Source organism: Scyliorhinus canicula, chromosome 19 (genome assembly GCF_902713615.1).
Source record: "Scyliorhinus canicula chromosome 19, sScyCan1.1, whole genome shotgun sequence".
NCBI classification, from domain to species: domain Eukaryota; kingdom Metazoa; phylum Chordata; class Chondrichthyes; order Carcharhiniformes; family Scyliorhinidae; genus Scyliorhinus; species Scyliorhinus canicula.
Window position 1 is genome coordinate 59,504,515 of NC_052164.1, and position 27,379 is coordinate 59,531,893.

At 47.4% G+C, this 27,379-nt stretch overlaps 1 protein-coding gene across 9 annotated transcripts in view; it reads left to right on the forward strand.

The window, feature by feature from the left end:
- Nucleotides 1-27,379, forward strand: part of LOC119954104 (rho GTPase-activating protein 32-like) — a 726,718-nt gene that overhangs the window by 561,249 nt on the left and 138,090 nt on the right. For all 9 annotated transcript variants that reach the window (XM_038778987.1, XM_038778995.1, XM_038778990.1 and 6 more), the window contains 3 exons: nt 7,409-7,531; nt 9,117-9,194; nt 13,815-13,896. In XM_038778987.1, the coding sequence (XP_038634915.1) occupies nt 7,409-7,531; nt 9,117-9,194; nt 13,815-13,896 (283 nt within the window). The remainder of the gene's footprint in view (nt 1-7,408; nt 7,532-9,116; nt 9,195-13,814; nt 13,897-27,379) is intronic.

A 27,379-nucleotide genomic window follows, 5' to 3' on the forward strand; every position in this document is an offset into this window, starting at 1 on the left:
GCTGGACGGGACTACTCTCACCAGCTTTCATCCTCACCTAACTAATGATAGCCTGAGAATCACTTGCAATAGCTTTTCTTCTCACTACTGCACCGCCCCCCCCCCTCCCATTTTGAATTCATAGGTCACCACTTGGTGGCATCATCTAAGAACAGTATTAGTTTTCACCTGTACGTTGCTGACACCTGACTACCTTACTGCTACCCCTCTCGACTCCATGACTGTTGCCAGGTTATCAGACTGCTTGCCCGACATCCACTACTGGATAAGTAGATATTTGGAAGTTGGATGGTCCACAGTTTGGTTGAAATAGAAGGAGGTGGGTTTCATGGACAAAGTAAGCTCAGAGAGTACAGCAAGAGTTAGGATAGAGTCTAGGATAGGACAAGGAAGAGAAGTGACAGGCAAATCAGTCGTAATCTTTGTGACAAAAAGTCCAAAGACCCTGCAATTTGGAGGTGAGGTTGGAGAAGGCAGGAGAGGATGGTTTATGAGTATGTTTTGTGTATAGAAACTAAGCTAGAGATTATCTTTACATTCCTGCGTGTTTTTAAATAGCGGGCAATTATACATCGAGCAGAATCTGCTTCCACAGGGTTTCCCAAACCGTTCCAGCCACGGAACCCTTCTGACCTCCTACGAGTACTGATGGAAGCCCTAAGAAACATTCTTATTATGTTGAAGAGTTGAACCGCAAAAAATGATTGTTTTGCAGAAAAGTGACAAACATACAAAAACACATTTATTGAAATCTGTTCTATTTCTTATATATGCATTTATTACAATTAATTTTTTTTAAAATAATTTTTATTGAGATTTTCAAAAACATATCCAAAACAGAAAATAACAACAACAAAACGAAAAACACACTAACCCCCAAAACCCCCCTCCCAGTAACTACAAAAAGGAGAGATAGATAAACACCCGGCATATCCAATAAACACATATACACATTTCCCCCTTCCCCCGGAACAAACACCCCCCCCCCCCCCCCCCCCCCCCCCCCCTGGGTTGCTGCTGCTGCCAGCCTATTATCCTACCGTTCTGCCAGGAAAGGCTGCCACCGACTAAAGAACCCCTGTACTGATCCCCTCAGGGCAAATCCCCTCCAATTTGATGAACCCCGCAATATCATTGATTGAGGCCTCCACGCCTGGGGGCCTCGCATCCTTCCATTGAAGCAAGATCTTCCGCCGGGCTACTAGGGACGCAAAGGCCAGAACCCCGGCCTCTTTCGCCTCCTGCACTCCCAGCTCCACTGCAACCCCAAAAATTGCGAGTCCCCAGCCTGGCTTGACCCTGGATCCTACCACCCTCGACACCGTCCTTGCTACCCCCTTCCAAAACTCCCCCAGCGCTGAGCATGCCCAGAACATATGGGCGTGGTTCGATGTGCTCTCCGAGCACCTAGTACACCTGTCTTTGCCCCCAAAAAACCTACTCATCCTCGTCCCAGTCATGTGGGCCCTGTGCAGCACCTTGAACTGTATGAGGCTAAGCCTCGCACAGGAAGAGGAGGAATTCACTCTTTCCAGGGCATCCGCCCACGTCCCCTCCTCAATCTCCTCACCCAGCTCCTCCTCCCATTTACCCTTCAGCTCCTCCACCGAGGCCTCATCCACCTCCTGCATGACTTGGTACACATCCAAAATCCTCCCCCCTCCAACCCACACCCTGGAGAGCACCCTGTCCCGTACCCCACGTGGGGGCAGCAGAGGGGACCCCTCCACCTGCCGCCTGGCAGACGCCCTAACCTGCATGTACCTAAACATGTTCCCCGGGGGGAGCCCAAACTTCCACTTTAACTCACCCAGGCTCGCGAACCTCCCATCCACAAACAGGTTCCTCAACCTCCTAATACCTACCCTGTGCCAGCCCAGAAACCCGCCATCGATGCTCCCTGGGACAAACCGGTGGTTCCCCCGTTTCGGGGACTCCATCAAGCCCCCCACCTCCCCCCTTTGCCGTCTCCATTGCCCCCAAATTTTGAGGGTAGCCGCCACCACCGGGCTCGTGGTATACCTCGTTGGAGGGAGTGGCAACGGCGCCGTTACCAGCGCCTCCAGGCTCGTGTCCACACAAAACGCCATCTCCATCCTCTTCCATGCTGCCCCCGCCCCGTCCATTACCCACATCCGCACAATATCGCTGCGTTGTCAGCCCAGTAGTACCCATAGAGGTTGGGCAACGCCAGCCCCCCCCCCCCCCCCCATCCCTGCCCCGCTCCAAAAACACCCTTCTCACCCTCGGAGTCCCATGCGCCCATACAAATCCCGTAATACTCTTATTGACCCTCCTAAATAAGGCCTTCGGGATAAGGATGGGGAGGCACTGGAACAGGAACAAAAACCTTGGGAGCACCGTCATCTTGACAGACTGAACCCTGCCCGCCAGCTACAGCGGCAACATGTCCCATCTTTTGAACTCCTCCTCCATTTGCTCCACCAGCCTAGTGAGGTTAAGCTTATGAAGGGTCCCCCAGCTCCTTGCCACCTGGACTCCCAGGTACCGAAAGCTCCTCCCCGCCCTTTTCAGCGAGAGCTTACCAATCCCCTCCTCTTGATCCCCCGGGTGCACGATGAACACTCACTCTTACCCAGGTTGAGCCTGTACCCAGAAAAGCCCCCAAATTCCCTAAGGATCTGCATCACCTCCGGCATTTCCCCTACTGGGTCCGCCACATAAAGCAACAAGTCATCTGCGTATAATGACACTCGGTGCTCCTCCCCACCCCGCACCAGACCCCTCCAATTCCTCGACTTCCTCAACGCCATGGCCAGGGGCTCAATTGCCAACACAAAGAGCAAAGGGGACAGGGGACACCCCTGCCTCGTCCCCCGGTACAACCGAAAGTACTCCGATCTCCTCCTATTCGTGGCTACGCTCGCCATCGGGGCCTCATATAGCAGCCTCACCCAACTGACAAACCCCTCCCCGAACCCAAACCTTTCCAGCACCTCCCACAAGTACCCCCACTCAATCCCATCAAAGGCCTTCTCCGCGTCTAAAGCTACCACTATCTCCGCCTCCCCTTCTACCGCCGGCATCATTATAACATTCAGAAGCCTACGTAGATTGTTGTTCAGCTGCCTTCCCTTCACAAACCCTGTCTGCTCCTCATGAATGACCCCCAGCACACAGTCCTCTATCCTTGTGGCCAAGATCTTCGCCAACAGCTTGGCATCCACATTTAACAACGAGATCGGCCTATATGATCCACACTGTAGGGGGTCCTTGTCCCGTTTAAGGATCAAGGAAATCAGCGCCCTTGACATGGTCGGACGCAAAGCCCCCCCCTCCCTTGCCTCGTTAAAGGTCCTAACCAACAGGGGGCCCAACAGGTCTGCATACATTTTAACCGGACAGGAGATACGCGGAGGCTCCAGAGGAGGGACTGTTGGGGGAGCGACGTAACCTGCAGGCCAAGTTCGACTTGCTGACCACCGGAAAGGCGGAAGCTCAGTGGAGGAAGGCACAGGGAACGGTGTACGAATATGGGGAGAAGGCGAGTAGGATGCTGGCGGATCAGCTACGTAAACGAGACGCGGCCAGGGAGATTGGTGGAGTGACGGATAGGGGAGGCAATGTGGTGCGAAGGGGGGTGGACATTAATGGGGTCTTCAGGGACTTTTATGGGGAACTGTACCGGTCCGAGCCCCCGGTGGAGGGGGAGGGGGGGAATGGGGCACTTCTTGGATAGGCTGAGATTACCGAAGGTGGAGGAGGGACAGGTGGAGGGGCTGGGGGCGCGTAGAAACATGCCTCTCGCGCGCACAAACCTCTCGCGCACTCCTCTCGTACATACCTCCCGTTCCTGGCGGGAGCTGCCGAACGTGCGGCTTAGCTCTGCATAGCCGCAACCGGAAGTCCATTTATTACAATTAATAAGGTCTCTTATTCAACAAACACTTAAGTCTAACCTTTTTGTCATTATTAATGGGAGGAGTGATGCTGATTTTTTGCTCACAAAATTGTTTAATATTGGTCTTGCTGCTGGAGAGCTGGATTTTCATATCAGACAAGCACTCGCACCCAAAAGTGCACGCAGTCACATTCCCTCACACACACTCATACTCCTGCATCTCTCTCACACGCATGCACCTCTCTCGCTCTTACTCTCTCACACTTTTCAGACACCTCTCGCAAACGCACACTTCTCGCACACACACAAAACCCTCGCGCATGCACACGCATACGTCTTGAGCACGCCTCTCACACACCCCTCGCCTGCGCACGCCCCTCACACATACACACACCTCTCGCGTAGAAACACACCTCTCGCGTAGAAACATGCCTCTCGCTCGAACAAACCTCTCGCGCACTCCTCTCGTACACACACTCACCTCTCGCGCATGCCTTTGACACACCTCTTGCACACGGCTTTCTCTCATACACATACACACACACACCTCTCGTGCATGCACACATTCTGCACGCACGCCTCTCAACACGCACGTCTCATGCATGCACATGCACACGCACTTCTCACGTGCACGCACACACCTCACTAATGCGCACACACATGCTTCTTGCGCACACACACTTCTCACGCATACATGCACATGCAGCTCGTGCAGGCACACATATCTCTTGCACATGCGCACACACCTTTCACATACATGCATACCTCCCACGCACACCTCTTGCACACACACGTTCCTCTTGTGTGCACACACACACCCATCTCTCTCTGACACCCACACCTCTCTCACACACACACATGTCACTCACACATCTCTCATACACACCTTCCACTCTCACACACCCACCTCTCTCTCAAGCGCAGATCTCTCGCAGGTGCAGACCTCTCTCACAGGCGCAGACCTCTCTCACAGGCGCAGACCTCTCACAGGCGCAGACCTCTCTCGCAGGTGCAGACCTCTCTCACAGGCGCAGACCTCTCTCACAGGCGCAGACCTCTCTCACAGGCGCAGACCTCTCTCACAGGCGCAGACCTCTCTCACAGGCGCGCCCACCTCTGTCGTGCGCGCCCACCTCTGTCGTGCGCGCCCACCTCTGTCGTGCGCGCCCACCTCTGTCGTGCGCGCCCACCTCTGTCGTGCGCGCCCACCTCTGTCGTGCGCGCCCACCCTCTGTCGTGCGCGCCCACCTCTGTCGTGCGCGCCCACCTCTGTCGTGCGCGCCCACCTCTGTCGTGCGCGCCCACCTCTGTCGTGCGCGCCCACCTCTGTCGTGCGCGCCCACCTCTGTCGTGCGCGCCCACCTCTGTCGTGCGCGCCCACCTCTGTCGTGCGCGCCCACCTCTGTCGTGCGCGCCCACCTCTGTCGTGCGCGCCCACCTCTGTCGTGCGCGCCCACCTCTCTCGTGGGCGCCCACCTCTCTCGTAAGCGCCCACCTCTCTCGTAAGCGCCCACCTCTCTCGTAAGCGCCCACCTCTCTCGTAAGCGCCCACCTCTCTCGTAAGCGCCCACCTCTCTCGTAAGCGCCCACCTCTCTCGTAAGCGCCCACCTCTCTCGTAAGCGCCCACCTCTCTCCTAAGCGCCCACCTCTCTCCTAAGCGCCCACCTCTCTCGTAAGCGCCCACCTCTCTCGTAAGCGCCCACCTCTCTCGTAAGCGCCCACCTCTCTCGTAAGCGCCCACCTCTCTCGTAAGCGCCCACCTCTCTCGTAAGCGCCCACCTCTCTCGTAAGCGCCCACCTCTCTCGTAAGCGCCCACCTCTCTCGTAAGCGCCCACCTCTCTCGTAAGCCCCCACCTCTCTCGTAAGCGCCCACCTCTCTCGTAAGCGCCCACCTCTCTCGTAAGCGCCCACCTCTCTCGTAAGCGCCCACCTCTCTCGTAAGCGCCCACCTCTCTCGTAAGCGCCCACCTCTCTCGTAAGCGCCCACCTCTCTCGTAAGCGCCCACCTCTCTCGTAAGCGCCCACCTCTCTCGTAAGCGCCCACCTCTCTCGTAAGCGCCCACCTCTCTCGTAAGCGCCGCCCCCTCTCTCGTAAGCGCCGCCCCCTCTCTCGTAAGCGCCGCCCCCTCTCTCGTAAGCGCCGCCCCCTCTCTCGTAAGCGCCGCCCCCTCTCTCGTAAGCGCCGCCCCCTCTCTCGTAAGCGCCGCCCCCTCTCTCGTAAGCGCCGCCCCCTCTCTCCGAAGCGCAGACCTCTTTTGTGCGCGTAGACCTCTCGTGCGCGCAGACTTCTCTCGTGTGCGCAGACTTCTCTCGCGCACCCAGGCCCCTCTCACGTGCGCAGACCTCTGTCTTCACCCAAGGGAATGAGGGGGTAGTTATGGAACTCTGGGATGTAAATTGTGAGGTACGAGCAAATTGTCATAGGGAGTGACAAGGTATTGGGCTCAAAAGTGGACAAATCTCCACGTCCGGATAAATTGTGTCTCAGGCTGCTATGGGAGGCGAGGGAGGAGAATGCTGGGGTTCTGACCCAAATTTTTATTTCCTCTCTGGCCACTGGGGAGGTGCCTGAGGATTGGAGAACAGCTAATGTGGCCGTCCTATTTAAGATTGGTTGTGGGGACAAGCTTGGGAACTACCAACCAGTGAGTCTCACATCAGTGGTTGGGAAACTACTGGAGGAGATTCTGAAGGGGAGAATCTATCTCCTCTTGGATACGCATGATTTGATCAGGGATAACCAGTATGGCTTTGTCAGAGGTCGCTCATGCCTAACAAATTTGATTGAACTTCTTGAGCATGTAACCAAGTGTGTACACTGAATTTTGATCATTTTGATTCTGTCTATTCCGTGATGTCTAAAATATTTTTGTCTGGATAGTGAACATTGGTGGAATATAGTTGGTAGAATCACTGAGGGAGGCAGGGGAACACACACATGATGCGTTTTGCCTCATTTTGTTCTTGTATCTTTACCAGGTATCTTGTTCCTTCACAAAATTCTTCAGCCAAGTTCAATTGATATTATCATTTACTGTCAAAATGAGTTAAGCATTTGTACTGAAGAGTGAAAGGATGTTAGTGTTCATGCTTTCCCCTCCCCTCATTATTCCCTTTGCTTTTTTGTTCTTTTGTGCTGTAGATGTTGACTCTCACTTATCAGGAGGAGCTATCTCAACAAATCTTATATTTCTTCCCTCGCGCCAATCGCACCAGAAGTCACTAGATGGTTATCTGGAATCTTAATTATCTTATTTGAAATCGCCACTTGGACTCGGGCTCTGAAGCTTACCTGAGTATTTTCTCCACTGTGCTGGCTGAGATCTCGGTTAACACAGCCCATGTCACCAAGCAGCTTAGTTGCTGATTGCTGTAGAAGACTTCTCTTCATAACTGATGACTAGACATGATCCTGATGGAAAGACTCTGACATTTATTTGGGTACATTAAAGTGGGTATCAGTAAAGTGTTCTCCCAATTCGATGGTTTACAAGTGTGTGCTGTAAAATCTATTTAAATGTGACTATGCTGAATCTCCTCACAGATTGATAACAAAGGGAACCATCTATTGGTGCATGAAGAGTCCTCCATCAATGTTCCCGCCATTGCTGCTGCACACGTAATCAAGCGATACATCGCCCAGGCTGCCGATGAGCTGTCCTTTGAGGTAAGTCGTCAGTTAATTACAAACCAAAACAAGTCTGACAGAATGGAATGATCATTCTTTTTTATTTTAATTATTTTCCTCCAATTATCCCCCCTCCTCGAAATGCTGACATCATTTATGGACACTAACTGCTTCAGCTAACTTTTCCCTACTTATCAGTCTTTTGTTTGTGTGATTCTGACTGTGGAGAAATCAAACCAAGCCCAATCCTGACCCCGTCTCATTATTTACTGTCTGTAAATGTGTGCGTATGAGCAGGTATCACTGGGGTAGTGGGCATGTGTGTGAATTGTGTCCTTATTGCAGTGGCCAATGCTGCCCCCATATGTATTAATGGAATCAGCATAGACTGGGAATTGTACTTGGGACTTGCTGAACAGTATAGTTCAGTGTACACTTAACTTTATGCACTAAGCATCAAGGAGTTGTACTCATGATGCTCATGGATAAAAACTGGCTCCAAGAATCAAAACCCAACTTATTGGTTACTTTGGATTTGAAATGTCCAATCAGATTAACGGATCTAATATTAGAAGTTCCAGTTTCTCAAACGTGCGATGATAATTTAAGATTTGAGGTTCTTGTTTGAGCTGCTCAGTAGCTGGAAAATTGAAAATTGAGAGTGCTGCATAGCTCCTGTGCCTGAGCTTCTTGCAGTTCCAGCATTCGGAACCAAGTTGTATTTGCAGGCAAATATCTTGTAGAATTTGTTAGATCTAGCTGCCATCTGGTTAATCGGGTCAACAGTCACCGATAGGTGAGAGTGCGTCAGCTCGTAGCTGTTCAACTGTTTGAAAATATTCCGCCTACAGCTGGAGCAGCTAATTGGTTTTCTTTAAAATATTAAAAGTGTTTGACATGGTTTAAGTTATCTCGATCACTGCTGTGCACAACTTAATTGAACAACAGGCTAGATATGTGACAGTTTTTTATATCAGTGATATAGCAGAGTAATGTTAAAGCAAAGCTCTCTAAACTGCAGTGCTAAATCTGAATTTTCCAGTGATCAGCCAGTTCCCTTCTGTACCCATTCAAAGCTGGTGGTGCATTCATTCTCTGAGCCTCTGATAATCATTTGAGAATCTGGAGGACATCAGTCGCTGGGTGATGTCCAAATTGTGGAACTTGCTTCCTTTTACTTGCCCATTTTTGATCGTGGCAGTTCTGAGATCTGCCACCCATAGAGCAGGCCAATAAAAGTGCCAGTCACCTGTGAACCTCCATGCTCTGCCCTGCATATCTTAAACTGGTTTGCAAAGAAAGGAGACTGTATTTGTTGCACTGGTGCAGGTACTCTCAGGACTACCTTGTGATTTTTCCTATACTACATATGTAGTGTACCTTGAAACTGATCATTTCTTGTGCTGTGTACAACTACGATGCTATGGTTTTATGCTAAGATTGGATTTGTTGCAGTTGCAAAGAAGTGTGTGAAATTTCGAAGCTTTGTTACTTTACTGCATTGATTGCACATTCAATATTGAAGTGAAGAAGCACTTGTTGCTGGGTGGCTAGTACGCTACTCACTTGCCAAGGGAAACAGCGAGAAGATTGACCGAAGCGTTGTTTGACTCTGTTTCTACAGGTTGGAGATATTGTGTCTGTTATTGACATGCCACCCAAAGAAGATACCACCTGGTGGAGAGGAAAACATGGCTTTCAGGTAAGGATCTGTGCAAGATTGTGATGGTACAGTGTTTGGATCTGGGCACTGAGCTGACGTACTGATGTTTTGAGATGTGGACTTTCCTCTTTTGCACATTTACCTTAACAGAAAATTTAAATAAATTGTTCCTTAAACACAGTGCTCAGTTGAACATGAACTGAAGTTTGCTGGGAATGAAGAAAACTTGCGTATCTTCCTTTGCTCAGACTCCCATACACATATAACCCTTACTCATTATCTCTCAATAATATATGCTCAATAACACTTTTTCACTTCTGCTTTGCCATTTCTATTCAAATAGTGTTTTGTGCAGTAAGAGTGTTGGAAGGATTTAAATCTGAGAAAAGCTGTGTTGCATTTTCCTATGAGGATATATTTGGGGATTTACTATTTTGTAAAATTGGAATGCCGTTGTGACTTTCACAGCTGTTGTGGAAACAGTATTTATTGTACAAGTGAGAAAATCCTGACAATTTTATTACGAAGAACTACAACATAAAATCTCCCTCATGAGTGGAATAGCTATTACACTCCTTTTAGTCCTTCTGTCCTTTTTTTTTTGCATGTTGTATATTATTATTTTATAGCGTGAATGTGCATTGCATCTGTGTTAACTCTCTGGAGGAACTAGCCACATCACTCTCGACCTTGCTGTCCTTTACTGATTGCCTTTTAATTTTTTCTTTGTCAATTATTTATCTAGTTTAAGTTAGCTTTTAAAAGCTAATGTTTCCACAATTGTGTCCTAATTGGGACAAATTGGGACTGGTTTAGCTCACTCGGCTAAATCGCTGGCTTTTAAAGCAGACCAAGCAGGCCAGCAGCACAGTTCAATTCCCGTACCAGCCTCCCCGGACAGGCGCCGGAATGTGGCGACTAGGGGCTTTTCACAGTAACTTCATTGAAGCCTACTTGTGACAATAAGCGATTTTCATTTCATTTTCATAAACCCTTGTTTGAACATTTTAAATTTACATTCTTTAGTTCGTGACTCACTGAGTAGTTGAGATGGTTTCTTCACCTGGTCTTATCCAAACCCCTTGATGTTTTGAATAGTTCTCTGCCCCAGTGGGAAACATTCCAGTTTTTCTAGACTTTGTTCAAATGAATCTTCTCATCCCTGCGATCATCACAGCAAATCTGTGCTGCATCTTCTCTGTGGTTATGAAATGTTTGTTCTAATGTAAGGTTCCCAACACCACTTCTGGAGCCGAATCAATGATTTTTACAAACTTAGCATTTCCTCTTTGCTTTTGCTGTAATTACCCTCATTTATTTTTTTTAAAATAATTTTTATTAAAATTTTTCAACAACATATTTTCTCCCAACAATAAAATAAACAAGGTATAGAAATAAACAGAAAGAAGGACCCCCCCCCTCCCCCCCCCCCACCAATACAAAGCAATAAATTAATAACAATACAAAAAAGAAGAAAGTAGCAAACAAACAGTCGCAAAAACAAACCCCCTTTACAGACCCCAAACCCCCCCACCCCGGTTGCTGCAGAGATTTGTTTTTTTTTTGAATAATTTTTACTCAAGTTTTCAACAACAAATTTTTATCACAACAGAGAAAAACCGTAACCCCTCCCCTCCAATACAAAAACAATAAATTAACAAGAAAAAGAAATAAGCGTAAAACCATGCGAACAAACCCCCATAACGAACCCGTAGCCCTCTTTCTCTCCCCCCCCCCCCCCCCCCCCCCCTCCCCCCCCCGGCTACCTTCCCCCAATTCCCGTCCATTTTTCCCTGATTCTTGGCCACCCGACTATTCTTCCTCCTGTTTGTTGGCCAGAAACAGGTCCCGGAACAATTGCATGAATGGCTCCCACGTTCTGTGGAAGCCGTCGTCTGACCCTCGGATGGCGAATTTGATTTTCTCCATTTGGAGAGATTCCGAGAGTCGGACAGCCAGTCTGCAGCTCTGGGCGGTGCTGCTGACCGCCAACCAAACAGGATTCTATGGCGGGCGATCAGGGAGGCAAAGGCAAGGACGTCCGCCCTCCTCCCCAGGAATAGATCTGGCTGGTCTGAAACCCCGAAGACCGCCACTATCGGGCATGGCTCCACCCTCACCACCACCACTTTGGACATAGCCTCGAAGAAGGCTGTCCAGTACTCCACAAGTCTGGGGCAAGACCAGAACATGTGGGCGTGGATGGCCGGGCCTCGTTGGCACCGTTCACATCTGTCCTCCACCTCCGGGAAGAACCTACTCATACGGTTTATTGTTAAGTGGGCTCTATGTACCACTTTTAGTTGCGTCAGGCTGAGCCTTGCGCACGTGGAGGTGAAGTTGACCCTATGCAGTGCTTCGCTCCAGAGTCCCCACCCTATCTCAATCCCCAGGTCATCCTCCCATTTCATTCTTGTTGCGTCCAGTACGGTATCGTCCCTTTCTACCAGTCGGTCATACATGTCGCTACAGTTCCCTTTCTCTAGGATACTTGCGTCCAGTAGGTCTTCCAGTAGTGTCTGTTGTGGGTACGTCCTTGTCTCCTTTCGTAAGAAGTTTTTGAGCTGCAGGTACCGTAGCTCGTTCACCCCGGCTAGTCGAAATTTCTCTGTCAGTTCGTCCAGTGTTGCGATCCTGTCGTCCATGTATAGGTCCCTGACTGTCAGTGTCCCCCCGTCCTGCCTCCACGTTTTGAAGGTGGCGTCAGTCAGTGCTGGTGTGAACCTATGGTTGTTGCAGATGGGAGCCTTGTCCGACATTTTGGTCAGGCCAAATTGCTGCCGCAGTTGGTTCCAGGATTGGAGGGTGGCTGTCACCACTGGGCTGCTGGAGTGTTTTTTGGGTGGGGATGGGAGTGCTGCCGTGGCGAGGGCCCGGAGGGAGGTCCCCATGCAGGAGGCCTCCTCTGCACGCACCTACTCGGCTTCTGGCTCCTGGATCCATCCCCTTACTCGCTCGGCTGTTGCCACCCAGTGGTAGAATTGTAGGTTCGGCAGGGCTAGCCCCCCCCCCCCCCCCCCCCCCCGGATTTTGTTTTTTGTAGGACCTTCTTTGGGATCCTAGCATTTTTACCCCCCCCCCCCCCCCCCCCCCCCCCCCCCATACGAACGCCATGATAAGTTTGTCCAGCGCTTTGAAAAAGGCCTTGGGGATGTAGATCGGAATGGATCTAAACAGGAAGAGGAACCTGGGCAATACGTTCATTTTGACCGTCTGGACTCTCCCCGCGAGGGAGAGTGGGAGTGTGTTCCATCTTTGCAGGTCCTTTTTTTTACTTCCTCCGTCAGGCTGGTGAGGTTCCATTTCTGGATCCCTTTCCACCTTTCCAGTCATGGGCTATTTGGATCCCCAGGTAGCGGAATTTGTAATTACCCTCATTTATAAAAGCTGGACTCCCTTTCCTTTGCAGTGTTATCAGCTTATCATCACATCGTGAAGATTTGTGTAGATGAACTAAGAGAGTATCAGCCCTGGCTCCATTGTAGCCTCTGCGTCAGAAGGTTGTGAGTTTAAGTTCGCTCTGGGACTTTAGCACTCGCTTGAGGATTACAGTACAGCACTGAGCGAGCTGCAACCTTTTATTGTGATATGAAGTGAAACTCCAAAGGGCTGTTTCAGTGGTTCTAAACAAGCAATTGACACCATTCACTGAAGAACAAAATGTTCTCTTGGTGGCCTGGCCAACATTCCTCCACCATGTAACATTACCAAATACAACTTAAGTGACCATCTATCTCATTGCTCTATGTGGAACTATGTGTTCAAATTGGCCTCTCTTCACAAAGTAACCCATAGGAGCAGAAAATATACCAGGATGTGTAACTAGAATATAGAAGATCCTCTCAACATTGGAAAATGACCCATGTAATCGTAGTGTAACAAAGCAATATATATAACTATTTAATAATGTGCAAAATATGATGAGCAGGAATGAGCTATCAATGTATTTAATCCAATCAGATTCTCAGGCAAGGTTGAGTTCTGAATGGCAAGATCTGGATTAGGGGTAAACTGTCAATGTGAACAATATATTGCACTGACTAATAATAAGTTTGTTTCTTTGTGGTTTCTTTGAATGGGGTAGTTGAGGAATCTGTGCTGCTGGGTGAGTTGGGGAGTGGCTGCAGGAGCGGATGCTCAGTATCTGGGCTGGTCAACCTTTTTGATTTCCAAGATCCCAATCCAGCTGACAATTCCTCCGGGACTGTCTCTTTATTTTTAAGAGCAGTGCTCAGGTAACCATTTTGAAATTCTTAAACCTCCACAGATAGGATGTTTTTTATTTTATTCATTCAAGGGATACGGGTGTTGCTGCTTAGGCCAGCTCATTTAGTGCTCATCCCTAATTGCCTTTTTGAAAGTGGTTGGTGAGCTGCCTTCTTGGACCGCTCCAGACCATATTGAAGTACAACATTTTTTCTGTGAGCGTTAGTTTCAGTTTGGTACCTCACGGTTTGAAACCCCTCCATTTATAAGAAATTGAAGTAAAGATGCCTTATGCATCTTAGTTTTAAATTTTACTATTGTTTTCATTTTGATCTTAATTGGATTTTGATTTGATTATTTTTTGATTTTAACTGGAATGTTAAATTAGTAACTCAACAAATGTGAACAACACTGGGACTTGGTGTCTGATTTGTAGCTTTCTTTGATTTGCAGGTTGGATTCTTTCCCAGCGAGTGTGTGGAGCTCATTAATGATAAAGTTCCCCATTCTGTGACTAGCGCAATGCCAAAGCCAGGTATAGTAATCCTTTATCCTGCACCTGCTGTGCAGATTGCATCCACCCCAGTTCTGATTGATGTGGGTGTCAGAATCTCTAAATGTTCATCGATGATTTCTACAGGAAGGTGTAAATAGTACAAATGCTTACAGTGGACATCTTGCTCTGTGATGCTAACTACGAAATATATCAGGCATATTAATTGGAACTTCCAGAAAAATGTCGTCATAACCTTACACAGCCATTTAAGTGTAGCATTTCATGAGACACACCTATTCAACACTGCCATTTCTGGGTTTTCATTTGTGTATTAAGCTGTGTGGAAAATACATCTTGGAGAAGAAATTGCATGCAGCATCTCACTGTATCTTTACACTAGATTGGAGGAGCTGTTGTTCTCTTTGTAATCTCTGAGGAATGTGTAAATTGTAAAATCTGCAAAATCACTGTGATGAATAAATGCAGCCTGCTGAACATGGAAGCATCCAACACAAGGGGCAGCACGATGACATAGTGGTTAGCACTGCTGCCTCACAGGGCCAGGGATCTGGATTCGATTCCGGCCTCGGGTAACTGTTGGTGTGGAGTTTGTACATTTTCCCCGTGTTTGCGTGGGTTTCCTCTGGGTGCTCCGTTTCCTCCCACAGTCCAAAGAATGATTGATTAATTTGATTTATTGTCACATGTACCGAAGTACAGTGAAAAGTATTTTTCTGCGGCCGAGGGAACGTACACATAACGTACACAGTAGACAAAAGAATAATCAACAGAGAGCAATGACAAATGGTACATTGAAAAACAGTGATTGGTTACAGTGTGGAACAAGGGGCCAAACAAAGCAAATACATGAGCAAGAGCAGCATGGGGCGTCGTGAATAATGTTCTTACAGGTAACAGATCAGTCAGAGGGGGAGTCGTTGAGGACTTTTGTAGCTGTGGGGAAGAAGCTGTTCCTGTGTCTGGATGTGCGGGTCTTCAGATTTCTGCCTGATGGAAGGGTCTGGAAGAAGGCAATGTCTGGGTGAGAAGGGTCTCTGACAATGCTGTCTGCCTTCCTGAGGCAGCAGGAGGTGTATACAGAATCAATGGGAGGGTGGCAAGCTTGTGTGATGCGTTGGGCTGAGTTCACCACACTCTGCAGTTTCTTGCGATCTTGGACTGAGCAATTGCCATACCAACCTATGATGCAGCTGGATAGGATGCTCTCTATTGCACATCTGTAGAAATTTGTGAGAGTCGATGCAGACATGCCAAATTTCTTTAGCTTCCGTAGGAAGTAGAGATGTTGTTGGGCTTTCTTGGCTTGAATTATTGTGAGTGGACCAGGACAGGCTGTTGGTGATGGTGACCCCCAGGATCTTAAAGCTATCGACCATCTCCACTTCGGAGCCATTGATGCAGGTGGGAGTGTGTGCCGTGGAACGCTTCTTGAAGTTGATGATCAGTTCCTTGGTCTTTCCAACATTTAGAGAGGGATTGTTTTCCGTACACCATGCAACTAAGTGATTTATCTCCCTCCTGTAGTCTCTCCCTCCTGATGTGCAGGTTAGGTGAATTAGCCATGCTAAAATGCCCCTTAGGGTGGAGTTTAAGGAATAGGATGGATATTGGACCTAGGTAGGGTGGTCTCTCGAAGGGTAGGTGATGACTCAATGAGCCGATTGGCCTCTTTCTGCACTGTAGTGATTCTTTTTCTACAAGTTACTGCACCAAAGTCTTCCAACCAAGCTCAGGGTTTCAAAGAACCGCTGGTTCTCAGCTTATTGTTGATTGGTGATGGTGTTCTCACTTTCCTGGTGCATGGACTATGATACCAATGTATTGCTGAGCATGAGAGGTACCTTTAAGAGTGACAGATTTACTCCAATCAAATTACTGATGTTCAGAGGCACAGCAATAAACTTTTTGACTTCATCGCCAAGTCATAGAACATAGAACGATACAGCGCAGTACAGGCCCTTCGGCCCACGATGTTGCACCGACATGGGAAGTCAAAAACTAAAGGCCATCTAACCTACACTATGCCATTATCATCCATATGCTTATCCAATAAACTTTTAAATGCCCTCAATGTTGGCGAGTTCACTACTGTTGCAGGTAGGGCATTCCACGGCCTCACCACTCTTTGCGTAAAAAACCTACCTCTGACCTCTGTCCCATATCTATTACCCCTCAATTTAAGGCTATGTCCCCTCGTGCTAGCCACCTCCATCCGCGGGAGAAGGCTCTCACTGTCCACCCTATCTAACCCTCTGATCATTTTGTATGCCTCTATTAAGTCACCTCTTAACCTTCTTCTCTAACGAAAACAACCTCAAGTCCATCAGCCTTTCCTCATATGATTTTCCCTCTATACCAGGCAACATCCTGGTAAATCTCCTCTGCACACGTTCCAAAGCTTCCACGTCCTTCCTATAATGAGGCGACCAGAACTGTACGCAATACTCCAAATGCGGCCGTACCAGAGTTTTGTACAGCTGCAACATGACCTCATGGCTCCGGAACTCAATCCCTCTACCAATAAAGGCCAACACACCATAGGCCTTCTTCACAACCCTATCAACCTGGATGGCAACTTTCAGGGATCTATGTACATGGACACCGAGATCCCTCTGCTCATCCACACTACCAAGAATTTTACCATTAGCCAAATATTCCGCATTCCTGTTATTCTTTCCAAAGTGAATCACCTCACACTTCTCTACATTAAACTCCATTTGCCACCTCTCAGCCCAGCTCTGCAGTTTATCTATGTCCCTCTGTAACCTGCAACATCCTTCCGCACTGTCTACAACTCCACCGACTTTAGTGTCGTCTGCAAATTTACTCACCCAACCTTCTGTGCCCTCCTCTAGGTCATTTATAAAAATGACAAACAGCAATGGCCCCAGAACAGATCCTTGTGGTACGCCACTCGTAACTGAACTCCATTCTGAACATTTGCCATCAACCACCACCCTCTGTCTTCTTTCAACTAGCCAATTTCTGATCCACATCTCTAAATCACCCTCAATCCCCAGCCTCCGTATTTTCTGCAATAGCCGACCGTGGGGAACCTTATCAAACGCTTTACTGAAATCCATATACACCACATCAACTGCTCTACCCTCGTCTACCTGTTCAGTTACCTTCTCAAAGAACTCGATAAGGTTTGTGGGGCAAGACCTACCCTTCACAAAACCATGCTGACTATCCCTAATCATATTATTCCTATCTAGATGATTATAAATCGTATCTCTTATAATCCTCTCCAAGACTTTACCCACAGCAGACGTGAGGCTCACCGGCCTATAGTTACCGGGGTTATCTCTACTCCCCTTCTTGAACAAAGGGACCACATTTGCTATCCTCCAGTCCTCTGGCACTATTCCTGTAGCCAATGATGACATAAAAATCAAAGCCAAAGGCTCAGCATTCCCTGGCTTCCCAGAGAATCCTAGGATAAATCCCATCAGGCCCCGGGGACTTATCTATTTTCACCTTGTCCAGAATTGCCAACACTTCTTCCCTACGCACCTCAATGCCATCTATTCTAATAGCCTGGGTCTCAGCATTCTCCTCCACAACATTATCTTTTTCCTGAGTGAATACTGACGAAAAGTATTCATTTAGTATCTCGCTTATCTCCTCAGCTTCCACACACAACTTCCCACCACTGTCCTTGACCGGCCCTACTCTTACCCTAGTCATTCTTTTATTCCTGACATACCTATAGAAAGCTTTTGGGTTTTCCTTGATCCTACCTGCCAAAGACTTATCATGTCCCCTCCTTGCTCGTCTTAGCTCTCTCTTTAGATCCTTCCTCGCTTCCTTGTAACTATCAAGCGCCCCAACTGAAACTTCACGCCTCATCTTCACATAGGCCTCCTTCTTCCTCTTAACAAGAGATTCAACTTTGGTAAACCACGGTTCCCTCGCTCTACCCCTTCCTCCCTGCCTGACTGGTACGTACTTATCAAGAACATGCAATAGCTGTTCCTTGAACAAGCTCCACATATCCAGTGTGCCCAACCCTTGCAGCCTACTTCTCCAACCTACACATCCTAAGTCATGTCTAATGGCATCATAATTGCCCTTCCCCCAGCTATAACTCTTGCCCTGCGGGGTATACTTATCCCTTTCCATCACTAACGTAAAGGTCACCGAATTGTGGTCACTGTCTCCAAAGTGCTCACCTACCTCCAGATCTAACACCTGGCCTTTCAGGTTGTTTAGCAGTGAATAAAATAAAACAAATATCACCTCCAAATACTTTTACTGAACACCCACGTGGGCAGCATGGTAGCATTGTGGATAGCACAATGGCTTCACAGCTCCAGGGTCCCAGGTTCGATTCTGGCTTGGGTCACTGTCTGTGCAGAGTCTGCACATCCTCCCCGTGTGTGCGTGGGTTTCCTCTGCGTGCTCCGGTTTCCACCCACAATCCAAAGATGTGCAGGTTAGGTAGATTGGCCATGATAAATTGCCCTTAGTGTCCAAGGTTGCCCTTAGTGTTGGGTGGGGTTACTGGGTTATTGGGATAGGGGGAGGTGTTGACCTTGGGTAGGGTGCTCTTTCCAAGAGCCGGTGCAGACTCGATGGGCCGAATGGCCTCCTTCTGCTCTGTAAATTCTATATCTATGAGAATAACTTTGTTTTTAATGTTAGTTTCTTACTTAAGCTGCAGGCCAGTTTCCTATCCAGATGATGATTCAAATCCAACTTGTGATACAGTGGCTGATCTACCAGCCTAAACTAACAGCAATGGAGAGAGTTAACTTTGCAAGTGGAGGATGTGACTGGAGTTTGATGACTCAGCTGTGCTGTGTAATGGAATTTGTTACAATGAAGTTCTCTTGCACTTATATTAGAGTGAAATCTGTCCTGGTCCTTGTATTGGGGTAAACTCTGTCACATTTATGTGTTGGAGTTTCATCTGTCCTGGAATTTGACATTCTCTTGTAATTGGTAGGTGAGAAAATGTTAAACTGTAATTTAGTTTAACATTTTTGCCGTTAACTTGGAATTTTAAAAACTGTAATGAAACTGCAAGATAGTGAACAGAGGCATCATGGGCGCGATTCTCCGCTCCCCAAGCCGGGTGGGAGAATCGCGGGAGGGCCGCTCTGGCACCCCCCCCCCCGATTTGTGACACGCTGCTTGGAGAATCGCGGAACGGCGACCCGCGATTCTCCGGTCCGGATGGGCCGAGCGGCCTGCCGTTCCCGACCTGTTCACGCCAGCGGCAACCACACCTGGTCGCTGCCGGCGTGAACATAGCGCGAAAGGTAAGTTTGGGGCCTGTGGGGGGCGGAGAGGTGGCGCCGGCCGCGTCATTATCGGCGTGCCGCCTTGACACCGTCAAGGCCCAGCGGCCGCGTTTCACGAAATGCCGCTCCCAACCCCCCCCCCCCCCCCCCCCCCCGGGGGGGGGGGGGGGGGGGGGGGGGGGGGCGGGGGTAGAATAGGGGGCGAGGAGCGGCCTCCAACGCCGTCGTGAAACACTCCGGGTTTCACGACGGCGTCGCCCGTTGCGGAGAATTCCGCCCCATATCAGTGGCAGTGAACAGTTAACAGCTGCTGGTGATTGCCTGAATAGGGGCAAACTATTGTGGGCAGGAAGCTGAATCAGTTAAATGCGGCTCAAAAAGGTGTGTCTGAGTAACCAGCATCTCTAGCAGACTGAAAGGGGTGCATCATAAACAGTATAAAAGTTGATAATTTGGTGAGAGTGTGAATTTAATGCAAGGGGAGATAAGACGGTGCTGCTTTTTGCCTCCAACCCTTGTAGTTCACATGAGGCAGTAAGTTCTTAAAATTTTGTTGAGTGTTTTAATGTTTAGTACTATTTAGTTAGAAAAAGATATCTTCATCTTGAATCTGTCCAGCTCAGTCATTGAGGCAGAGTGACAATTGAAGGCATCTGACAGATAAGGGAGAGGTAGAAGCATCTGGATAGTTTGCTACAGACTTCGGTCGTGCCTTGTAGATAGGTGCAGGATTAGAATGGGGTAGGTGTGAGCAAAAATGTGCAGAGTAAATGAGGATCCTCAGAAACTGATCATCTCCAACAGGCAAAATGCACTTAACTACATATGAAGGTAAAGATAGAGACTGTCATAGAAGGGCAACTAGAATGCAACCATGGCACCTTGGAGCAGGATGCTGTCCAAATTGAGCAGGAGAAAGTGAAGGGGAAGCACAACGTAGGGGTTTAATAATTAGGGGCAGCTAACAGCCATTATAGTTTAGGGTAAAGAGTTATGTTTTTCTTTGCAAATATATACTTAATTGATAAAATATTTCAAAGAACAATACAAAACGGTCAATAATATTAACATTTTCAACATAGATCATGTTGCTCTCTGAGGTGCTTCAATACAATTATAAATATTACATGTATCACTATACATTCAATGTGTGCCATACAGCCCATGGGGTTTTTCCACATTTTCCAGCCCCTTGACGTATTATGGCTGAAAAGCCTTAGACAGTGACCTTTTCCCTCGTGCCTCTGCAGCGGCTACCCCAAACTTTAATGTATCCCTCAGCACATAGTCCCAGACTAGGAATGTGCCAGTCTGCAGCACTAGGTTGTGGACAATTCTTCGCACTGGAAGACCAGCAGGCTTCAGGCAGACCAAAGAATATCTTTCACTGAGTTGATGATCCTCCTTGTCTATCTGGTTCCAGCTGACATTTTTTTAAATTTTAGAGTACACTAAATTTTAGTGTGGCCAATCCACCTACCCTACACATCTTTGAGTTGTGTGGGTGAAACCTACGCAGACACGGGAGAATGTACGAACTCCACACAGTGACCCGGTGCCGGGACCGAACCAGAATCCTCAGTGCTGTAGGCAACAGTGTTAACCACTCTGCCACCGTGACGCCATGGTTGCAGCCGATTTGAAAGGATACCGGAGAGAGTGGAGGGAGAATCCAATCATTGTGATCCTTTTTGCGACCAGGACAATTAGGCAAGCGGTCCAAGTACAGGAACCCAGGAGCCAAATTAAAAACACAACCTGAAGGATTATAATCTCTGATCTATTAACGGAGCAATATGCTCATACAGATAGTGAAGAAATTAAGTAGGAATCAGATGTGAAGTGGTAGATTGTGTGAAAATAAATTTGTCAAGCATATAGCAAAGGCAGAGTTGTTTTAATGGGGAATTTTAACTTTCATATAGATTGGGATAAGCAAACCAGCATGTCAGGAAGGTATTTCTTTAGTGTATGCAGGATAGCTTTCTCCAACAACATATCGTAGAACCAACAAGGTGGCATGATATATTAGATTTAGAAATGAGTAATAAACCAGATTTAATTAACTGTGTGTGAACATTTATTTAATAACAATCCTAATATGTTCAAGGCCAATATAGCGTTTGAAAAGGCAAAACCCATAACAGCCAGTAAGATTTAGATAATATTGACCTGGATGTGATGGGACCGAGACTCTCCACAGTTACAAATTCGCGAATGAATAAAATGAAAGAAGATCAATGGGAGGTGGTCCAAACAAAGGCTTTAACATGATTATTTAAAAAACAGTTTATACCCTGAAGGGACAAAAGCCCTACTTGCCAAAAACAGCAGCCATGGATGACTGAGTGATTTGCACTTCTCTAATTCTGGTTTCTTGAGCAACCCCAACTTTAATTTCTGCCCAATTTGTGGTCATTGACCTTCAGCTCAATGCCTTCTGGGTCATCCAAGTGTGGATTTTCCCTCCCTAAACATCTCCAGCTCTCTACCTTTTTTTAGCCTTTTAAGATGCTCATTAAAAGCCACCGTTGACCAAACCTTTTACCATCTATGGGCAATGTGGGCCTGTTGAAAACTGATCATGGTAATATTTCCAACTAAAATAGGGAAATGGCTATTGGTGGCGTGGTAGCTGGCATTGTTCCCTCACGGCACTGAGGACCCAGGTTCGATGTCGACCCTGGCTCGCTGTCTGTGTGGAGTTTACACATTCTCCCCGTGCCTGCATGGACCTCACCTCCACAACCCAAATATGTGCAGAATAGATGGATTGACCACGCTGAATTGACCCTTAATTCAAAATAAAAGAATTGGGTACTCTACAAATTTTTTAAAAATAGGAAAATGGCTGATGCATTGAATCAGTATTTACAATAGAGAAAGTGGTTAGTATACTGGACATTCCAAGAAAACTATCAGGGTAAGGTTCTCAGTAAAATTACTGTAAACTTGGATTGGATTGGATTTGTTTATTGTCAAGTGTACCGAGGTACAGTGAAAAATATTTTTCTGCGAGCAGCTCAATTATACACTAATGAATGACACATCTCCAGGACAAGATGGATTCAATCCAAGAATTTTAATGAAAGTGGATGAGAACAATGCAGATGTCCCAACTATAATTTTCCAATATTATAAAGGAAAATCCTGAAAATACTAAGCAGCTGTGGAGAAACAGAGTTCATGTTTTAGCCCAGTGATACTTCTCCAGAACTGAAATTCTGAAGAAGGCGCAGCACAGTGGTTTAACAGTGCAGACTCACAGCGTCAAAGACTGGGGTTTGATTCCTGCCTTAGGTGACAGTGTGGGGTTTGCACATCCTCCCTGTATCTGTGTGGGTTTCCTCTGCGTGCTCCAGTTTCCTCCCACAGTCCAAAGATGAGCATGTTAGGTGGATTGACCCAACTAAATTGTCCCTTGATGTGCAGGTAGGGTTACGTGGGCTTAGATAGTGTGCTCTTTCGGAGCCGGTGCAGATTTGATGGGCTAAATGGCCTCCTGCACTGTAAGAATTCTATAATTCAATGATTCTATGAATTTTCTGAGAGAAAATAGGCAGGAATCTCCATTAGCTGACGCCGAAATCGGGAAATGCGATTTGGTGGAGAATAGCTTCCATTACCAGCTTCCCGTGCCAGCCTCCCCGAACAGGCGCTGGAATGTGGCGACTAGGGGCTTTCCGCAGTAACTGCATTGAAGCCTACTTGTGACAAGTGATTATTATTATCTACAAAATTGCCACAGGCACCAAATAGTGATTCTCCATCGCCTCGAAAACGGCGTCAATGCGTTTCACTCTGCACAGTAGGCACCGTTTGCATATCATTAGTGGGCACGACCCAGTATTCTCTGGAGCCTCCGCGATTCTCCGCCTCCGATGGGTCGAGTTCCCAACAGTGATGTTCACTTGTGCTTTTAAAAATCTTGAAACTGACATGGCGGTTGCTGAGGGAGATGGAAAGTGTCAAACATGGCACTTGTAGCACGGTAGCATGGTGGTTAGCATAAATGCTTCACAGCTCCAGGCTCCCAGGTTCAGTTCCCGGCTGGGTCACTGTCTGTGCGGAGTCTGCACGTCCTCCCCGTGTGTGCGTGGGTTTCCTCCGGGCGCTCCGGTTTCCTCCCACAGTCCAAAGACGTGCGGGTTAGGTAGATTGGCCATGCTAAATTGCCCGTAGTGTCCTAAAAAGTAAGGTTAAGGGGGGTTGGGTTACGGGTATAGGGTGGATACGTGGGTTTGAGTAGGGTGATCATTGCTCGGCACAACATCGAGGGCCGAAGGGCCTGTTCTGTGCTGTACTGTTCTATGGCCATACTGTGCTGACAGTTGTGCCGCTGACCAGGGGGCTTCTGCCAGGGCTGGGGGGAATAGTGGGGGGTGGCCCGGAGGTGGGCTGTGGGATCAGGGTGGATGGACACAAAACACCATTGCCGCAGCCCGCTAGGCAGCCATACAGCTTCGCACACCGCTTACAGCTCGCTTTGAACCTGGTGCCATGGGTCATACAGGGCACCTCCCTGGGAGAATCGCGGCCAATGTTTTGGAAGCAAGGTGGGGGACAGGAGGAAAGAACAAAGGGAAGATGTATGACAGAGTGGAAAGCAGAAAAGATTAAATGACAAAAGGAACGATAGTGCTAGCAAAAAGGTAATGAGTTAAGTAAACAGATAAAAGTGTCTACAGGAGATGTAAAAATAAAAGTAGTATCAACATCATCAGCTGCCATCTAAAACAAAATTACAGTGATTATGATCTGAAATTCTGAACTCCACGTTGATTCTGGAAGGTACATCAGTCAAAAGATGAGGTTCTGTTCCTTAAACTTAATGTTGCACTTCATTGGAATAGTATGAGGCTGAGGTCTGAGAGTGGAGTGAAGAATTAAAACGCAGGCTCCCAGAAGGTCAGGGTCACCCCTGTGGGTTGAACAGGGTTATTCTGCAAAGCAACTATCCTATCTATGTTTGGACTCCCTGATGTAGAGGAGATTGCATCATGAGCAAGGAAGGATGTGCTAGACTTAGAATGGGTTCAGAGGAGGTTCACAAGAATGATCCCTGGAATTAAGAACTTGTCGTCTGAGGAACGGTTGAGGATTCTGGGTCTGTACTCATTGGAGTTTAGAAGGATGAGGGGGGATCTTATTGATACTGCGAGGCCTGGATAGAGTGGACGTGGAGAGGATGTTTCCACTTGTAGGAAAATCTAGAACCAGAGGACGCCATCTCAGACTAAAGGGATGCTCCTTTAGAACTGAGATGAGGAGGAATTTTTTCAGCCAGAGGGTGGTGAATCTGTGGAACTCTTTACCACAGAAGGCTGTGGAGGCCAACACTGAGTTTCTTTAAGACAGAGTTAGATAGGTTCTTGATTAATAAGGAGATCAGGGGTTATGGGGAGAAGGCAGGAGAATGGGGATGGGAAAATATCAGCCATGATTGAATGACGGAGTAGACTCGATGGGCCGAGTGGCTTAATTCTGCTACTATGCCTTATGGTCTTATGGAATACTGTATACCGAAGCAAAATTTTCGATTATAGCTACTGCTCGCCTTTCTTTTCTGTCCTGTGTTTTTGTTGGAGTATAATCTATCATATGTTTTTATTGGAGAATATTCTGCCATGTGCTTATTTTTGGAGTATAGTATGCCTTACGTTTTTGTTGGCGTTTATTCAGTCCTGTGCTTGCGTTGGGAGGATAATCAATCAATGTGGTTTCTGTGTGGAACTAGTTCCTGTCATGTTGCATACCTGGTCCAAATAAGGTATGTTATTAAGGCCGAACCATGTAAAGGAACAGTATTGATACTAGGTTAGTGACACAGGGTTTCAAACTAAATTCAAACCAGTTTGAGCAGAAATAAAAATAAAATCAGCAAATTCAAATCAGACTGCACCTGACAGTGAAGTGACAGTCACATGTTTTGCATTTAGTGTTTTGTTAGCATTTTCATTAAGATGTGAGAGCTCTGAGTATTCTAGCAGGTAGAGTTGAATTATCTGAGGTCATCAAATGTCACTGGATCAGATAATTTGTCCTTTAGGTGATAAAACTTGGGAAAGTGAATATATTCAACATCCAGGAGTAAATAATAACCTTCATAGTAGTGATGTGTGACATGATTCCAGACTGACGAGTCCTGGGGCCCGGGACTTAAACTAGACAGAGTCCTGACTCTGGGCGTCGTTGGGAGTATTATTAGTGACTGTCACGGAAACCGAACAGAAGTACTTTGCCCCAGATTTAGTTCCTTATTTCAGATTTTCAACTGGATGTGCACGGCAGGCTGCTGTGCAAGGTAGTTACTTTTTTGTGGTTTTAAGTTTGGAGGCAAAGTGATAAAATAGTATGGGTCCATTTACACAATCTATCAGGCAAGCTGACTGACACTTATCCTTGAACTGGTGTGTAGCATTGGAGGAAGTGTGATCATCATCAACAGCTGTCTTGCTATATCATTGCGACAAAATGTAACTTTGCAGTGTATGTGGTGATGAGCAGTTTGCAACTTCAGACTATCCTACTTCCTAATTGTGAATGCTTCTCTCTATTTTTCTTGAGCAAAGGTATTAAGGGATATGGGGCGAGGCCACCAATCAGCCAAAATCTCATTGAATGGCAGAACAGGCTCAAGGAAATGAATGGCTTACTCCTGTTCCTAAAGGTAGCCATGATGTGGAGGTCCCTGTGTTGGACTGGGGTGAGCACAGTAAGAAGTCTTAGAACACCAGGTTAAAGTCCAATAGGTTTGTTTCAAATCACTAGCTTTCGGAGCACAACTCCTTCCTCTGGTGGAAGGAGCAGTGCTCCGAAAGCTAGTGATTTGAAACAAACCTGTTGGACTTTAACCTGGTGTGGTAAGACTTCTTACTATGTTCCTAAAAACAAACTTGTTTACTGTGGTGGGCTTAACACTGTTTCTGCTTGTCCTTTCCCAGTCTCCCCCCGCCCGACATAGAACATAGAACAGTACAGCACGGAACAGGCCCTTCGGCCCTCGATGTTGTGCCGAGCCTTGCCGAAACCAAGATCAAGTTATCCCACTCCCTGTCATTCGGGTGTGCTCCATGTGCCTATCCAATAATCGCTTGAAAGTTCCTAAAGTGTCCGAATCCACTATCACAGCAGGCAGTCCATTCCACACTCTAACCACTCTCTGAGTAAAGAACCTACCTTGGACATCCCTCCTATATCTCCTACCCCGAACCTTATAGTTATGCCCCCGTGTAACAGCTGCATCCACCCGAGGAAATAGTCTCTGAACGTCCACTCTATCTATCTCCCTCATCATCTCATAAACCTCTTTTAAGTCGCCTCTCATCCTCCTTCGCTCCAATGAGAAAAGCCCGAGCTCCCTCAATCTTTCCTCATAAGACCTACCCTCCAATCCAGGCAGCATCCAGGTAAATCTCCTTTGCACCCTTTCCAATGCTTCCACATCTTTCCTATAGTGAGGTGACCAGAACTGCACACAATACTCCAAATGTGGTCTCACCAGGGTCCTGTACAGTTGCAGCATAACCCCACGGCTCTTAAACTCAAGGCCCTGTTAATAAATGCTAACACACTATAGGCCTTCTTCACGGCTTTATCCACTTGAGTGGCAACCTTCAGAGATCTGTGGACATGAACTACAAGATCTCTCTGTTCCTCCACATTCCTTTGAACCCTGCCGTTGACCCTGTAATCTGCATTCAAATTTGTCCGACCAAAATTAATCACCTCACACTTATCAGGGTTAAACTCCATTTGCCATTTTTTGGCCCAGCTCTGCATCCTATCAATGTCTCTTTGCAGCCGACAACAGCCCTCCATCTCAGCCACTACTCCACCAATCTTGGTGTCATCAGCAAATTTACTGACCCACCCTTCAGCCACCTCCTCCAAGTCATTTATAAAAATCACAAATAGCAGAGGACCCAGCGCTGATCCCTGTGGTACACCGCTGGTAACTGGTCTCCAGCCTGTAAATTTTCCAACCACCACCACCCTCTGTCTTCTATGTGATAGCCAGTTACTTATCCAATTGGCCAAATTTCCCTCCATCCCACACCTCCTCACTTTCTTCATGAGCCGATCATGGGGAACCTTATCAAACACCTTACTGAAATCCATGTATACGACATCAATTGCTCTACCTTCATCTACACACTTAGTTACCTCCTTAAAGAATTCAATCATGTTTGTGAGGCAAGACTTCCTCTTCACGAATCCGTGTTGACTATCCCGGATTAAGCTGCATCTTT